The 17,820-nt window shown below is 41.2% G+C and overlaps 2 protein-coding genes across 5 annotated transcripts in view; one reads left to right on the forward strand and one right to left on the reverse strand.

The window, feature by feature from the left end:
• Positions 1-33: 33 nt before the first annotated feature.
• On the forward strand, positions 34-16,730 carry myo1ca (myosin Ic, paralog a). 3 transcript variants are annotated; one of them, XM_018691706.2, is made up of 33 exons: positions 34-175; positions 4,297-4,535; positions 7,420-7,578; positions 7,679-7,794; positions 8,222-8,420; positions 8,657-8,737; positions 8,896-9,075; positions 9,160-9,258; positions 9,948-10,061; positions 10,157-10,228; positions 10,332-10,451; positions 10,571-10,653; positions 10,767-10,872; positions 10,990-11,070; positions 11,148-11,239; positions 11,352-11,446; positions 11,566-11,612; positions 11,749-11,829; positions 11,995-12,100; positions 12,842-12,959; positions 13,064-13,177; positions 13,326-13,402; positions 13,795-13,863; positions 14,395-14,479; positions 14,585-14,744; positions 14,861-14,944; positions 15,026-15,119; positions 15,230-15,285; positions 15,369-15,504; positions 15,739-15,809; positions 15,887-15,984; positions 16,084-16,183; positions 16,309-16,730. In XM_018691706.2, the coding sequence occupies exons 2-33, from the start codon at positions 4,518-4,520 to the stop codon at positions 16,333-16,335; spliced, it is 3,138 nt and encodes a 1,045-aa protein (XP_018547222.1). In that variant the 5' UTR covers positions 34-175; positions 4,297-4,517; the 3' UTR covers positions 16,336-16,730. The 3 variants fall into 3 exon arrangements, with proteins under 3 accessions (XP_018547222.1, XP_018547227.1, XP_018547226.1); XM_018691711.2 differs by lacking the exons at positions 34-175; positions 4,297-4,535 and adding an exon at positions 4,757-4,980; XM_018691710.2 differs by lacking the exons at positions 34-175; positions 4,297-4,535 and adding an exon at positions 6,470-6,615.
• The window catches only part of LOC108893571 (uncharacterized), a 3,870-nt gene continuing 2,617 nt past the window's right edge, over positions 16,568-17,820 (reverse strand). For both annotated transcript variants that reach the window (XM_018691712.2, XM_018691713.2), the window contains 3 exons: positions 17,799-17,820; positions 17,320-17,502; positions 16,568-17,215 (listed from right to left, as the gene is read on the reverse strand). The exon at positions 17,799-17,820 is cut by the window's right edge and continues 80 nt beyond it. In XM_018691712.2, coding sequence (XP_018547228.1) covers positions 17,024-17,215; positions 17,320-17,502; positions 17,799-17,820 — 397 coding nt within the window. In that variant the 3' untranslated portion in view covers positions 16,568-17,023. The remainder of the gene's footprint in view (positions 17,216-17,319; positions 17,503-17,798) is intronic.

Genomic DNA, 17,820 nt, shown 5'->3' on the forward strand with positions numbered 1-17,820 from the left:
TTCCAAGTGGGAGTGCGTTTGGCCCACGCTGCTGGGAAAACAAAGTCAGCCTGGCAATGGATTGTGTAGCTCAGGAGCTTCACTTTCAGCTGTGCAAGTAACAGAAACTGTGGCCACCACCACCACACTGCGGCTGCTGGAGAAGATGAAGTTGATCATATGTGCTGATTATTAAGTAAGACCGGGTAGGCATATTTGTGTGTGTCTGTGTTTCTGCATATGTAATTTTTTATGTGCAAGATGCATGCAGTTTTCTTGCCATGTATGCACTGTGTTTGAGTTTAATTAATTAGAGCTTTTTTGCTTGAAGGTGGTGGTAGAAATATTCAGACCATTTGTTTAAATAGAAACAGAAGTAGGATTATGAGGGAAATGCTGCATGCACATAGGAGTGTTGTTATTGTTTTTACAATTACCATATTTTAAACATAGACAAGGTCATTTTCATGTGTTTGTGACACTACATGAAAAGTCAAGCAGTTATCAGACTCATAAGGATTAATCTTCTGGGTATAGAATTTAATCTATCTATTTAATCGCAATCCATCCCTCTCAGTGTAATTGATATTATTACCACTAGGAAGAGCTCTAGGCCTTCCTATAATTCAGACCATCAACAACAGTTGATGTGATGATAAGCTTGTGCTTATTGTTCCAGTGATCATGCAGGGGAAGTTACATTATTGACCTCTTACTCATCCTCATGCTGACTGAAAACAGACTTTAGATCACTACATCCTCAGTAGATATTTGTACCTTTTGTGTTTTTGTTTCTCAGTTCCTGCTATATGCAAATGCATTTCTACAGCATGTTGATTCACAGGGTTTTGTTTTATGCCTCAATCAATTTATGAAGTGTCCTTTGTGGTGTAACAGGGATCTGGGGGATGATAGGCAGTAGAGGTGAAAACAGGGTGAATGAGACAGCAGGTGGGTGCTGAAGGAGCTCAGGACAGATGGACAATAGATAGGAAATGGCGTCTCTACTGAGGATATAATGAACAGTAGGGAAAGCTTGGTTAGGTTACCCAAACAATATTCACGTATATTTTTCATTTTTATTTCACCTTATAACAAACTTCATAACAGCTCCACACTGAAGTAAGTAAATGCAGCATAATGAGTCAAAGATTGGATGGAAAGGAGAAAGAGAAATAGACCATTTGAGGATGTAAAGGTTAGCATAGTGAGATATAGATTAGCTAGAAAACTGCAAAGTATTATATGTATATCTTATTTATTCTGTCACACAACCTGTGTGTGTGTGTGTGTGTGTGTGTGTGTGTGTGTGAAAGAGAGAGAGAGAGAGGAAGAGAGTGGGAGAAAAGAGAAAGAGAAGAGAAATAGCCCATTTTCCACCCCACCCAAATAAGTCATCATTCTTCTGTGATTCATTGTTAGACTGAATCGGAAAACCTTAGCAATTTAAATACAAAATGAGGAAAAACCATTATTATACCTCAGTCTCAAACACTGCGTGCACAGGCAGCCAGTTTATGACAGGAAGGCTGTGCCGAGATATCTGGATTTCTTCCATAATATGTCAGATGTTCAGAATTAGTTTTTGAGTTTTTAATGTAATTATCTGAAATTGAAGTCAGGCAGAGGGCTGTGGCTGCAAAAAAAATCCTTAATAGAGGGGAGAGACAGGCTTGATTTGCTTTTGAGATACTTCAACACTTTTAATAGATAAAGTTACAACAAAATTGTGCATCTTGTACAGTGTTTTGGTCTTAAACAGAAGTGGGTGTAGTAGCAGTTGAAGTGGATAGAAAGTGGGTGTTCTCCTGAGAAGAAGTTTGTTGAAATAAATCAAGTCAGTCCTGACATACATATTTTAATAGCGGTTGCACTTTTGGCAAGTGTTAGACTCCGTCTCTTGGGTTTTTTGTATTTTAAACTAATGATGTACACATACAGGAGACTAACAAAAATTTAGAAAGGTATACTTCAGATAAGAGTCACAAGCAAATGCCCACGAAGGAAGATCCTGAACATCAGGAAACAGCTAGGAAGGAAATCCTTCTTACAGGAACTGCTAAACAAAGATAGGAACATTGAAAAAAAAACATTAAAAAACTCAGTTGGAAAATAACACAGCCTAGGTAAGATGAACTTTACAGAGAAACTGTAGTTTGTAGACTGACTTAAGTGTCCTTTCGATTTGTGCTGGCAGTATGGTTTTTGCCAGATGCTGTTATGTGTAATGTGTGCAGGGTCGAGAAACCAGATGTCTCAGGAGACTACCCTCATGTTTTCCACATGCATGTGGTTGCACATGGCATGTCTTGGATGCCCTTCAAAAGTAAATCAAATATGCTGCCAGCAGACTATCTGTCAGATTATTGTGTCTGACACCTGTGTGTGGTTATGACTCACATAGATTTCAAGTTGACTTTCCTGATTACTTCAAAAGGGTATATGGGACTTAAGAAATACCCAAACATGCCCAGCTCTGACTTCTTGAACAGAAACTAGGGTTTCAAAGGAATTGCTCAGCCTGAAGATAAAGCCATTATGACATCCAGTTGAGGGAAACAAGGGCCTAACCTGAAGCCTCACCTAGAGGTGGAATTCACAGATGATACCTGGTGGTCAAGCATGGACACATGGTGCCCCTGTGAACATGAATGCTAATAAATTCATTTGCGTTTATTCAGAAAGCTGCACTCATATTTCAAAGAACACTGGTGCCAAAGATAGTTATAATTGTTGGCATGTAACTTTCATATCTTTACTACAGAAGCATTTGAAACCAAAAATACATCCTGAAGTGTAATCTACAGGCCACATGACCTCTGATCCAGAATATTTCCTCCCTGTGCTGTTTGGCTTTGATAGGGGAACACAACAATACCTACCATTCTGCTATAGTCAACTTTTCTGTACGAGCTAAATGATCAACTATCATCATATTGTATGAGGTTCTTTTGATTTTTGCACCCCATAGAAAATTGACCTGAAGTGACTGATCATCTTTGGCGATGCTGGTGAATAGAGCACACATAACTGAGCAGGAATGCAATGGAGTAACTGAGTAAACTACAGGGTCATGGAGGCTAAATTTTCAGAAAGAAAAGCTGTGAGGGAACAGGCTGGACCTGGCAGGATTGTTTTCCATATACAGAAGAGGAGGCAGGGCACCAAAATGAGGTTTTGAGTGACACCAGTTGGTACACAATCTTTTTAAACTATTAAATGAATGTGGCAGTTTCACTTCTCCCCTGTTTGTGTAAACTACATGAGTGAGAGTGATAGCGAGGGAGCAGCATGGAGATTTTTTTCTCCCACCTCTTCTTAAGCACAGTTGTGACAGCCAGAGATTAGGAAAAAGAGTAGGAGACTTTCTCCATCTGGGTAGCATTATTCAGATTCCTCAGTGTTGGACTTTTGATGATGCTGGCAAGGGAAAGGGAGCGAGGCGTGGAGACAGAGTGGGAGAAAATGGAGTGAGAGGACAGAGAGAGGGAGGGAAACCAGAGGGGGGCGCTATTCTATTCTCTCACAGAGACGATGTGGCCTTGTGGTTTGCACACCCCAAAAAACGCCTCTAATCTGGGGGGTGGGGGTGGAATCTAAAAGAGAAAAGATAAATCTGATAATTCATGCAAACAGCATATTTTATATTGAATTATTGTTATGTCAGAAATTAGAATTTGTTGCATCGTGAATGTTGCCAGGAAAACCAAGCAGCTGGGGAAAATGATAGTTCAAACTAATATCAGATTAATAACAGACTCTCAGATTGTGATATTTTGATGCCGGTGTGAGTCATTTCATCAACAATGGAAGACAGCCACGAATAGACAAACAGCCTTGCTGGTGAAACACTTCCATAATTCACATCCCCTGTGAATCTGTCTCAGCTTGTGGGAGAAAAGGGAGGGAGCGAACTAAATAGGGAGGGAAGGAAAGAAGGAATGTACTGAGATCTCATCATGTGATTTCTGTTTTTTTCTCTTTTATATAGCTGTAGAGTGATTACATGTTTGTAGTTTGGGGCTCTTAGCAAATTTTTCCAAACCCTCTCTGCTCTCTGTTTCTCTGGCTCCTTTTTTTCTGCATTATCCAGCAGCATACTTTCCCTAGCCCTTTTTTTTTTTTTAGTCCAGTTGTGTGACGTGTGAGTGGAGTTCCTGCCCTTGTTTCATGCAGTATGGTTTAGAGAGAAAGAGAGGGACTTGTGGAGAGGTGGACATTTACTTTGACCTGTCAAAGGGAAGATGAATTGAAGGTATAAACAAGAGGAGCTGTTGGTGTTTTGGCCTGAGTGTGGCGTGTGCCTTGTCCTCACAGGAGAGCCGGACGAGAAGGAGGAAAGACGTGGAGAAAGAGACGAAGGCTTGGAGAAAGTGACTGAAGGGGAGAGAAACTGAGTTACCTAAATCTGTCGCCCATGGGCAAAGGTAGATGAGAAGTTACAGTTAAGGAGTCTCTCTGACACAGGAGGAGGGGCACCAGCCCTGCGGGGGGGGGGGACCACCAGTTCAGCCTTCTTCCAGCAACAACAGGACAGGATGAGGTACCAAGGCAGGGTAAGATCCTGACTGCCATGATGCTCTTTGTTGCATTTTTCATGTTTAGTATATACATGTGTGAGTGCGTGTACATTATCTGTGCTTATTCAGTAAAGCAGGAGATCCAATCCACCAGTTCTCTGCCTCACACATGGAGGGAAAAGCAAAACAGAACAATGAGTCACTTTGAGATTTTTTTTTTTTTTTTTTTTTTTGCCCATGTATGAGTCAGTGTGTATTTTGGTTTTGTATAAGCTTTAACCCAAGCAGTCCAAAGAGGATAAACTTGGTATTTTTCCACCATATCCATTACTGGCACATCGGTGGTACGGAGCCAGCTGTGGTACCAGAGCAGCTCGCCCTGGGACAGAGTGGTGGGGCATGCCATATAAGGAAGACTATCCGAATGGAGTTGGTCCAGCAGAGCTTAGTCATGGGGCCTGGAGCCAAGTCCCACTGTTAGGTTAGTCTCCTCGCTGGTTGTCACTGCAGCTGCACCTTCAGACCAGCAGATTTCACTGAAGCTCCCTGGTATTCAGAGTCAAATCCCACATTAAGCGCTCGAACATGGTGAGAGTCAGTTAGCTCAGCTGCTGTAACATGCTAGCCTCAGGTCAGTTCATTGACAACAAAGCTTCAAGGATTACCTTGTACTCTGGTTAAATCTCCATCCCAGACCTGTAGCCCTCAAGGTATTTCAGCCACTGTGCCTCCAAAAAATAGTTTCAAATCTTTTAAGATCTTAGATCATATAACTGTAGCAACATGTTTCTGTGTTTTGGATGACGTTTTTTCCACATGTCATTCTGATGAAATTGGCCAAAAGTAAAAAATGTAACACATGACTGCTGTGAAAAAGATCCTTGAAAACAATGTTTGCTGTGTTTTTGAGTTATAAAAGAAAACAGGGCTTTGCTGCTTGGAAAGTCCAAAATTTATCAGTGTACTTTTAATTCAGACTTTAATGAGCATAACAAGAAAATTACACACATTTGGACATCTCATTGAAAAGGTTGACACTGTCAACACAGCAGCTACTGTACAACTGAATACCAGCAGAGATTAACATAAAAGGTATGAGACCTGAGGCAGATGGAATGAAACATTCGAGCCAAAGGAGGCTATTAAAGTTCAGAGCCAGGTGGTGTCATTGTTTTCTGCTCTGAAAGGTTGATGTGTGTGCTGAACACATGGAGGTGTTCTCCAAGTTTCATAATAAATGATAAGCAACCACATACAAGTCAAACTTCAGCTAGTGTAAGTATGCTTGTGTAATGCATGTTCCTAAATTGAATGAAAAAAATCCTCTGCATCTTCTCAATTCTTGAAGCACATTTCATTGTAAGTTAACAAGCTGTCAAAGAATTATGGGAAATGTTGTATTTGGCCACAGCTGCACCTCTGTTGCATCCTCACACCTCAGGTAGCACAGGGATAATTTTATGCCTGTACTACTAATTGCTTTTTTGTCGCATGGGAATCATGAATGGAAAGGGTTGGCCAGGAATGCCGACATATTCACGATGTTTGAATCATGCACAACTGCTGACGCGCAGCATAGAAAAGTTCGGTGGTATCCACTGAACGCCTGCCCCAAACTTGACCCTAACATTCCTTTGTTGTATCCTTTGGAAAATCTGACTGTGAACTGTAACTACTATCTGAAGGAAACCCACCTGCAAGAGTGGGAGAACAATACTCCAAGGTGAAGCAGAGAGGAGGAGGGCTACCATGGAAGTGTCCGTTGACTTTCCTTTGCTCTCACTTGTTGGCTGTCTTCCACTGTTGTCCTCTTTGTTTTCTGAAGGATTTTCCTGCAACTAGTGCTCGGAGATAATGACCTTCTACTGGCATTAAGAAGCCAAATGAGCCCCTTGAGAGGTTTTTGCATTCAAGAAAAACAGAGGTCCTGTGGAAGTCTAGCCCCTTTGTTCCACTTTCTGCTTGTGTGTGTGTTTTTTTTATGAATGTGTAAAGAAAAACAGCCAGGCTTTTCTCATAAATGTATCTTTGATGCTGAGGACAGAGTGCAGTTTGTTGGGCTGGGCTGTAGTACACTGATTACACACTACTTTGTGTGACTGGATATTTATCATCAGTAAGTATTGACTACTGACATCTGATCTGACATTTTTATCTATGTGTATGTGTATGTGCATGCGCATGACTGTGCATGTGGTTGTGTGTGTAATGTCATACTTCGGGGCATATCTGAGAATTTCACTCTGCCGACTGGCACTTATTTCCTGTCTGCACCATGGTGTTTGCCATCACAGTGTTGTTGACATGTACACACACTTTCCTTGCAGCAGTGGTTAAATCCCGTCTGGTGATATAAAGCTGTGTGTACTGTACATAAATCATAATAGACTATCTCACTATCACATAATAGATGAGTCTGTCCTGTGTGTTTATTATTTGGATACCTCAAAATGTCTCCATTGTTTAATCTTGGCAAGGCTTAGTGGAACTGTTCTTACTCTGTGTCTTTACAGAGTGTTGTTTTGGTACTTTGTTCAGTAACTCTTGAGTCATTTGCTCTGATATTTTAAGAGTATTTTTGAAATACATATTGTCTCACTTCATAAATAGATCCTATTTTGCAATATGGTATGTGGCAATTATTGCAATACTGAGCACCAGATGTTAATTCTTTCATGACTGGGTGAATGTAGTAGTGCCCCCTGCTGTCAGCAGATGGTAACTACACCAATTGGAGGGTCAGGAGGATCAGCACAAACAGAAATCATTTCTCTCTTTATTTTGAAAATTTGAAGCAACTCATGGATCCAACATAACTCACATTCACTTATTCACTCTATTTTTTTCCTACTCAGTACTGAACCAGAATCTTAATTTATGTGACTCCCTGTGATGTCTGTTCTTCTCTCTCTTCCTGTAGGAGGTGGATATTGAAGGAAGAGTGCGTCTGGTGATGGAGAGTGCCCTGACTGCACGGGACAGGGTCGGGGTGCAGGACTTTGTCCTGCTGGAGAATTACAACAGTGAGGCAGCCTTCATAGAGAACCTGCGACGGCGCTTCAAAGAAAATCTCATCTATGTAATAAAGCCAATTTTCTTCATATGTTCCAAAACATTTCACTTGGTGTGGTGAGACATGTTTGAATGTGTATATCTGTTCTTGTAATATTTTGGCTCAGACGTACATTGGCTCCGTGTTGGTATCAGTGAACCCTTACAAAGAGCTGGAGATTTACTCCAAGCAGCAGATGGAGCGCTACAGAGGAGTCAGCTTCTACGAAATATCGCCTCACATGTGAGTCACTCCATTGTCCTCAGACATTTTTTATCAAACTCCTCTGCTGTCAGCCACCATGATAATCACACACCATGCTCCATCCATCCATCCATCCATCCATCCACCCATCCATCCATCCATCCATCCATCCATCCAGGGTCACAGGGTCACAGGGGGCTGGAGCCAATCCCAGCTGACACTGGGTGAGAGGCAGGGTACATCCTGGACAGATTGCCAGTCTATTGTGATGTTTACACACAAACAAATAAATTAAATGCACAACTGACTTCACAGTTTCAGTCAGTCATAACAAAAATTAATACTATTACCTTTTAAGATCACTGAATTGTACTGTTGTTTACATTGTATTCCATCACAATGATTTATGTCACAATGTATGTTGACCTGTAACTGACAATGCTTTTGATTTTGCTTTTTCCCTCAGCTATGCTGTATCAGACAACACTTATCGAGCAATGCGGACCGAGAGGAAAGACCAGTGTATTCTCATATCGGGTGAGAGTGGAGCAGGTAAAACAGAGGCCTCCAAGAAGATCCTCCTCTACTACGCCGTCACCTGCCCCATGAATGATCACATGGCCGCCCTTGGTGACCGCCTACTGCAGTCCAACCCTGTTCTGGAGGTATTTAACCTTTTAAACTGAAGAGCCAGTATCACAATAAAAAGCACAATTAATTTAGACTATTCTATTCTAAAATTCCATTAGCTTAATCATTCACAATATACTGTATATGCTATTATCTGATAGATCTGAGATACTTATAAATACTTTCTCTTGATTGTTTGATTTTGTTATTGTATTCTTGCCCTTAATTACACTTCCTCCCTCTAATTTCCTGGCTCCCTTCCTTTGTGCAGGCATTTGGCAACGCCAAAACACTGAGGAATGACAACTCCAGTCGCTTTGGGAAATACATGGATGTCCAGTTTGACTTTAGGGTAAACACTCCCTCCCTGGCTTTCTCATTCTTTATAAACATCATGTCTATAAATATATGTAATTCACAACATTACATTTAGTGTAGTTACATCAAAGAATGTTAAACCTGCTTTCACAGTTGTTATCTTCTCCCACCTTTTTCTCTAATCTCTCCAAGGGGGCACCAGTGGGTGGTCACATCCTGAACTACCTGCTGGAGAAATCTCGTGTGGTTCATCAGAACCACGGCGAGAGGAACTTCCACATCTTCTATCAGCTTTTGGAGGGAGGAGATGAAGACCTGCTCAACACATTAGACCTGGAAAGAAACCCCCAGAACTACCAGTATCTGGTCAAGGTGTGTGTGGCGCAGAAGTCTGACGAATTAGGTCTATGCAAATCTAGTATTGGTTGAGGTGTAATGTTTAATTGTCTTATTCAGGGTAACTGCCCCAGAGTCAGCTCCATCAGTGACAAGAATAATTGGAAAGTTGTGATGAAGGCCCTGCCTGTTATTGGCTTCACTGAGGAAGAAGTGCAGGTCAGCAACAAGTCACAGCCATGAATGATAGTTGCCCTTATACAGGCAACAACATTGATGTTTTGTTTTTCACTTGTGTTCTCTGATTTACTACATTTACCAAATTAAAGTGGAGAAGTTTATGGTCATAGGAATGAATCCAAGACAAGCAATGTTCTAACAATCTGTATTATGCTGTGAATGTTATTTTTCATCATGAATATGTCCACTCTCTCTTATCTTACATTTTTTACACTGGCCAAACATCACATTTCTTATTACTATAAAAACATGTAGGACAACTCTGAATAGATCCAAAAATCATGTTTTTTTAATCTTTTCTGTCCAGTTTAATGGTAAAAAATCTGGATTTTTTACATTGATTGTCTTTCACCCATAACATTTTTGTATCCTTAGGGCTTAGCCATTTCTAATTCAGCTCATGAAACATTTGCAAAGTCTTTTTTTTAACAGCTTTGAACCCTGCAATTTTCATCAACTTGCTGTCTCAAGCATATGTGATGACCATTCTAATATGAGATATATTTTGCAAAATTGTACTTTTTCACTCTCGCTTCTTGTTCTGATTGTGCAATAATAATCATATTTTCAGTGACTCTTCTAATAATTGCCCAGACTTTCATTTTATTAAAAGAGAAATTGTCGATGTATGAGGTTGTGGTGAACTGTTTTTTCCTGTTTGACCTCAGAAATTGCTGAACATCATTGCTGGTGTTCTCCATCTGGGAAACACTCAGTTTGGGGAAGGGGAGGAAGGAGAAACTTATATCACCACTGAGACCCAGATAACAAAACTTGTAAAGGTCAGAACAGTCTCACTAGTATTACTGAATGTTCAAATATGCACAAACATTCACAAAAAGGCTTTGCTGAGAGCAGATGTGTTGTTGTTTTCCAGCTGCTGGGTGTTGATGGCTCAGCCCTGAGGGAGGCTCTCACTCACAAGAAACTCACTGCCAAAGGAGAGGAGGTGACAGTCTTCGTGTCCATGCGTCACATGTTTTCAGCTGCTTGGTGTATATTGTGATGCGTTTTTAAAATTTGGTGTTGTACGTGTATTTGTATCATTACAGATGATCAGCCCGCTAAACTTTGAGCAGGCAATATCTGCCCGTGATGCCTTAGCCAAGGCTGTGTACGGTCGGACCTTCACTTGGTTGGTGGAGAAAATCAACCAGTCGCTGGCTCTGAAGGTGCACTGACAGCTCTGATAACAACTCAAAGACAGCAGTGTAAATTCCATTATAATGTTGTGGGGCTGTTGTTGTGTTCCACCACTAACTATATGATGTGTACTTTATATGTTATGCAGGATGAAATCTACCATAGCAATAAGGGCTCCTCAGTTATAGGACTTCTTGATATCTATGGCTTTGAAGTCCTGCAGCACAATAGGTAGGAGTTAATTTCCCCTTGTCTGTCACAGTTCTTTGTCAGTAGCAGCCTCTAATGCACATAGCCTTTGCTCATAACTCTAGTGTACATTTGACCTCTGCTTCTGCCTACAGCTTTGAGCAGTTCTGCATCAACTACTGCAATGAGAAACTCCAGCAGCTCTTTATTGAGCTAACCCTGAGATCTGAGCAGGAGGAGTATGAGACAGAAGGAATTGCAGTAAGTCCCCCTGTTGGTTCGGTGGTCCAAACAAATAAGTTTGACATATTTATTGATATTTACATTTCCATACTAACATAACTTGTTCTTCCTCCTGATGTTTCCCACTAATGTCAGTGGGAGACGGTGCAGTACTTTGACAACAAGATCATTTGTGACCTGATAGAGGAGAAGCACAAAGGCATCATCTCCATTCTGGTATGAAAGACTGGTGTTGTCGTTCTCTGTATATGGTGCTATCTATGCCTCTGTTAAACAGTGTGATTGTCTTTCAGGATGAGGAGTGCCTGAGACCTGGAGAGACTTGCGATGTTTCCTTTTTAGAGAAACTGGAGGACACGCTGGGCGGCCACCCCCATTTTGTCACGTAAGCATCTTATATCAAATATTGTTTGAGATGGGCCTACAGTACAAAGACTCCTCCATGTAGACCTAGGCATGTGTGTGTGCACATCTCCATGTGTGTTTATATCTTTCAGTCATAAACTGGCAAATGGAAAAACCCGCAGGGTAATGAGTAGGGAGGAATTCAGGCTGTTGCATTATGCTGGCGAAGTCAACTACAATGTCAATGGTAAGCTGTAAATTAAACAGTTGAGTTGTGTTTTTATTGGGGCACTTATTACAGGGCACGCCTCATAACCCACTGATTTCTTAATGACAGACTACAGTGTTTTTGTTTGTCTCATTCAGGTTTTCTAGACAAGAACAATGATTTGCTGAACAGGAACCTGAAAGAGGTCAGTATTATGAAAATAGACAAGGTGCAGGTTCACCACAACCTGTCTCTTTCCATTGCTCGAGTGAAGGGGGGAAGAGAAGGGGGGCGTGCCGTGCCTTGTTGACATGTGGTTGTGTGGTTTCGTCTCTGTTTAGGTCATGTGCCAGTCAGACAACCAGATACTTAGTCGCTGCTTCCGCAGAGAGGAAGTGATGGATCAGAAACGCCCAGAGATGGTGAGAATTATTCTTGCTTTCCCTTTCTCTCTCTCTCTCTCTCTCTCTCTCTCTCTCTCTTCTCTCTCTCTTTCCCTCTCTATCTATCTCTCCCCAAAACTGACACATGGACACAAATGTACAGAGAAGTTAGTTTCTTGTTTGTTTCTTTATTTTGTACTGTAGGCTGCCACTCAGTTTAAAAACAGCCTGATGAAACTTATGGAGATCCTCATGTCTAAAGAACCATCCTACGTGCGCTGTATCAAACCTAATGACGCCAAGCAACCAGGTACACTTTTAGGCACTGAATTGGCTTTACTGTATATTACAGTACTGTTATATTATTATCAAATAAAAGCTGTCTTTTGAAATAATGTCCAGGTCTCAAATAAGAACATTTTCAAACAAAAAAGGACAGATTCTAAGTAAAGATCAAGGAATTAAAGAGGTAAAAAAAAAAGTGCTGACATTGTAAACGATAACAATAAAAAAAAATCCACACCGTTATCCATCCAACATAGCACAGTCAACAATATACTGAACACTCTGTATCTAATTTTCTCATTTTAAAAGAAATGTTGTTCTCAGTCCGTTAATTAAGATTAATTCTACTCTGTCATTCTTTCTCTGAGGTTAATAAAGCTCAACAGTTCCTGCAGATGTTTCACAATAGAAGCCTCCCAGGGAGGACAATAAATTACAACTACTTAAGCATTTTTATGTGAAATAGATTAAGGAAGTGTTGGGTTTTCCCCAAGAAGTGAACACAATCAGAAAACAAGGGGTTTATCACTAAAATACAACTAGAAATTCAAAATAAAGCCAGGTCTATAATAATAAATATAAAGTGAATGAAGGCCTGGTTGTTTCTTCATTTAAAGAAAATAAAAGCCTCAGTCACTTCCTGAGAATTTACTGTATGTAATCTAATATACTATATAGTATACAGTATAATACAGCATAGCATGTGTGCTATAAGATTTTCCCTAAGTGTATCATTGTCAGCAGTGAATAAGATCTCTCCCTACAGGAAGGTTTGATGAAGTTCTGGTCAGACACCAGGTGAAGTACCTGGGCCTGATGGAAAACCTGAGGGTCAGGAGAGCAGGCTTTGCCTATCGACGTCGTTTTGAGGCCTTCCTGCAGAGGTGACTGACCTTCTCCTCAAATGATTCACAGCCTTAGAGACTGTTCATCCTGTTTACTCTCTGTCCAGCCTTCCGTCGTTATAATTATCTACGAATTCCCTCAGGTATAAGCCCCTGTGTCCTGAGACGTGGCCAAACTGGCACGGGAGACTCGTTGATGGTGTGTCCACACTGGTCAACCACCTGGGCTACAAACCAGAGGAGTACAAACTGGGCAGGTAATGTATTTTTTGAAAGAGAGTAAGACAAAGTGACAACATTTCATTAATTATGTCACAGTTAGATATTAGATTCTGGAAAAACATTCTGTACATAAGTGCAGTATCACCTTTGTGTTGATCACGCTTTTTTGTCTTTTTTCTTCAGATCAAAAATCTTCATCCGTTTCCCAAAAACTCTCTTCACCACTGAGGATGCACTAGAAGCGAAAAAGCCAGAGATAGGTAAGTAACAGTGTTAAGGATTAGAAACACTGGATTGTTACAATTGAAATGAAACTGCAGATAATGAGTCACATCTGTCAAGTACATTTGTATTTAGAGGTGATGACTCAACTCTTTTTGAGACTATAGTTTGTGATGTTCATATTATTGTGTCCACAACTATACAACAGCAAACCATCTCCTCAGCACAAACAATATTTAAAACTATCACTACTAATATTTTTAATGAATACACAACATGGTCTTGTAAAGCGCAACATATTTCATCCGTGGATTACAGCCTATGCTGAACTATGGATCAGTTCCTATGCTGGAGGCGTCCTCAGCAGGACTTCTGGTACACCTTGATGGAAAAACATAAATCCACCTCTAGTGTCTTTGTTTTGCTCCAGCTTTGACTCTGCAGACATCATGGAGAGGCTACAGGGAGAGAGCCAAGTACCAACGCATCAGACGTGCAGGTCAGACCACCTCCCACTGTTGACTATATACATAACTACTCACAGAACTGGTCAGGTTTATTATGTCTGGATATTTTATACTTGTGGTTTAACCTTCTAAACAAACTTCAGTTTGAGTTACTTTTCAGATGGGGTTTTACTTTCATTTTTACTTACTCATAAATGTTGATATTGGATTACATTGACATCGACTATCTGCTTTGTATGTACATGCATATAAAATGCTTTTGGATGGCCAATCAAAATTTTGTAGGCCCATTCTTCACTGGAAGACTCTATACTGGTGTACAGTGATCTTACTATACCACAATGTCCACAGTCGAGCTCATGTATTTATCTGTAAATGCTTGTGGGTTTTTTTTTTTTTTTATCTGTGTAGATTTTTATTTTATTTCACTTCTCCAACACGTCTAGTTGGGCCTAAGCTGACTTTCTGTTTCAGTAAACTATGCTATACTAACCATGGGATGTTCTCTGGCTGAGTATAAAAGTTGTCTTGGTGTTAATACATGCATGTATGTGTATGTATAGTGATAGTGATCCAGTCTGGGTGGCGAGGGATGAAAGCACGCAGGAGGGCTAAGAGGCGTCGACAGGCTGCTGAGTTAATCCGCAGGTGCTTGACTGATACTTTGTTACTGTTTGTTTCTGCGTGTATTTTAGAGACTGCATTTTGCATGTATACAATTCCCCTCGTGGTATATGGCTCTGTTTTTATCAGGTTCATAAAAGGCTTCATCTACCGTCATGAGGAATACTGCCCTGAGAATGAGTATTTCCTGGATCATGTCCGCTACTCCTTCCTCAAGAATCTACGTAAAAACCTGCCCAAGAGCGTTTTGGACAAAAGCTGGCCGACGCCTCCTCCCCTTGTTGTTGAGGTACAAACAGACCTCACACAGAGAACATCATTCTGCTGACTGACATCAGTACATGCCGTTAAAAGTAATGATATATACAAGCAGAGTTATTGATGCAAATTCATGGTGCCCTACAGGCCTCAGAGCACCTGCGGACGCTGCACATGAGAAACATGGTTGTGAAGTATTGCAGGAGGGTCCAGCCTGAATGGAAGAAACAGGTACAATGTCTACAGAAAGCTTTTTTAAAAAATAATGTTTAAAAAATTAGAATAATTGCAGATTTTTTTTCTTGTCTTTAGATGGTGCAGAAAGTCGTAGCCAGTGAGATCTTCAAGGATCAGAAAGACAACTACCCTCAGAGTGTTGGCAGGCTGTTTTTGGACTCCCGGCTTGGTACGTGTTCATACATGCATCCATTACCTCTATACATACTGAACACCATACAGTGGAGGTACCAAAAACATGTAACATTAACATAGAGACTTTCCAATTGCTTTACATAGAACGTGAGCAAATCAATCTCAAAGTCGTCCAGACTCTCGGCAACGACAAAGTGCAGGTGGGATTGAGCTTCTCTTGACATGATAATGATGATAATAATATTTGCTGCCTGGCAGTAATGTGCGTCCTTGTGCTCCTCAGTACGGTGCGTCAGTTACAAAGTATGACAGAAGGGGATTCAAGCCTCGCCCTCGCCAACTGCTCCTCACAAACACCTTTGCAGTGCTGGTGGACAGGACCAAGATCAAGCAGAGGATTGACTACACAGCTCTGAGAGGTGTTTAGTTTTTCTGGAGGAGTTATTACGGTTGTTGCAGTTTTCAAATCTTTGACCTTCAGTGGGCAGAATGTCTCAATTACCGTACCTTCTCTGTGCACTGTTACAGAACTATCCATGGCAACCAAGTAGTGATTGTGTCCAAAACTATTTCTCAAAAAAAGATACTTTCAACTGGGAGGATGATGCGTTCTTTTGTTCAGTGTGTTCAAGCCTCTTTTTCTCTTTAACCAGGTATCTCTGTGAGCTCTCTCAGCGATGGGATGTTTGTTCTGCACATGCCCAGTGAGGACAGTAAGCAGAAGGTACAGTAGGACACAGCAGTTATGACTGTAAGAGTGCAACCACACAGCCACTCTAAATCGAACTCTGTCTGCCTCAGGCCGATGCTGTGCTGCAGTGTGACCACGTGATTGAGCTGGTGACAAAACTAGCCATGATGGCCGGCAAGATCGATTACGTCAACATCAGCCCGGGCAGGTGAGTCCTGTCTGACTGCTCCTCTAAGTCTGCAGTTATTACTAGTCCAACAGTTCTCATCTTCTTGCCCTGTCTTTATGTCTTCTGTGTGGCATGCAGCATTAGGTTTACAGTGGCTCGTGGCAAGGAAGGAATCATTGACTTTGTCAGGGGTTCAGAGATGAAGGTGACTAAAGGCAAACGAGGACATCTGCTAGTGGTGAGTCAGTGGCTGTACTAATGTCATGTGGGGAGCCTGCAGGGAGGGGGGGGGGGGTATTTCGATATGGAAAAAAACAAACATTTCGGCCAGCTGACTGTGTTCAATCTGATTTTACTCTGCAGACTGTTCCTCGCACCAACACCACATGAAGAAACCGAAAACAGCAGCCAGACAAACGGTAATCCTTTGCCGCCCAGAAGTAGCCATTGTTATTTGTTAGCTCGCAGCCGACAGGACAATACCATAAGCATGTGCAACATACTCAAAATAAGGAAGATCCCATGCTGAGTCATATTCATAATTTTTACAAGAATGTCTTCAATGTTGCAATGAATACTGAGAAAATCATATTTTGAAAATCATAACATGAAGTCATCACAGTTTGATATGCTTTGTCTCTTTATTCTCAGTCATACACAATATATTTATCTATCAAATATAAAGTGTCTTATGTAAAACACTGTATCTCTGTAATGTAAGAGAAATAAAACGAACCACTTTAAAATAAATAGCATAATAAATATGTTAATAAATAGTAAATATATCTTTGGAAAGTCCAGTAGATTGAGGGCTTGGGGGAAAACCGGATGCGGGGAAGTGTTGTCACTGTTCTGTGAGCTTATTGCTAACTTACAGTTTGAGTGAGACAGAAACTGTGGGAAATACCCAAGAAAGCCCTTAAATATACTGGAGTACATCAAGTAAAAAAAAACAGCAGACCTGCTAAAATGCATTTTTCTCTTAGGTGTTGATTGTCAGCTCAGTTATTTCATCCTTTTGCCTGTTTGTGTGCATGTGTGTGTTATCGGGGTCACAGTGCTCTTTTTCAGTATTGAGTCATAGACGTGTTTTGGAAGCCAGCAGGAGGAAGTCTCTTGCCAGCTTGGTGAGGTAAAGGTCTAGATCCCGCAGGATGATGTAACCGTCCACTCGGCTATCCCACACTGTTTTGGAGGTGGGTTCTGGGTTGAGGGCTGTCCGTACTGTAGGAGAAGTTGGCTTCACCCAAGAGCTCTTCATGTAACTCATCTGGGGAAGAAAGCAAAACAAAATTTAGCATAGTCTTTGTGTCACTTCCTCCAAAAGACTTTGTGAGAGCTGGAAAAGGGGACAAATGTTCAGACTGTGGATACCTGACTGCTGACTTGGCTCATCAGGTCCCTCAGGTCCAGCTGAACGTGCTTGATGCTCTGAGGTAAAGTGGTGCGGGCCACCCTCTGCTCTTTCCCCTCCCTCTCCAGCTGTTTTCTCTTCCACTCCAGCATATTCCAGTAGGCCTGCATGTCCCAGAAAGCTGCATGCAGTCGTTCCCAATCCTTGCATATACAACACAAGACAAACAGACAATTGCATAATCAAAATGTTGCGCAACGCCCTATTCAAGGCTTGATATTCTAAAAGGGGAATTCCACTCAAATTTTTACAAGTTTTACGTTCTGCAAGAGCAGACATTCAGCTTATGTCATCAGGTTTCGTTTTATCCTCCACATAATTGAAAACAATTCTCAAAATAATGGAAGAAATTTTCTGAAAACTTTGAGAGTGTGTTTTGCAAAATAACCACCAGTAAGAGATTTTCCAGCAAATTGTTTTGCAACAGGCAGATACTGACCTCCAGCTTCAGCCAGCTGTCG

Source organism: Lates calcarifer, linkage group LG20, assembly GCF_001640805.2.
Source record: "Lates calcarifer isolate ASB-BC8 linkage group LG20, TLL_Latcal_v3, whole genome shotgun sequence".
NCBI lineage: Eukaryota > Metazoa > Chordata > Actinopteri > Centropomidae > Lates > Lates calcarifer.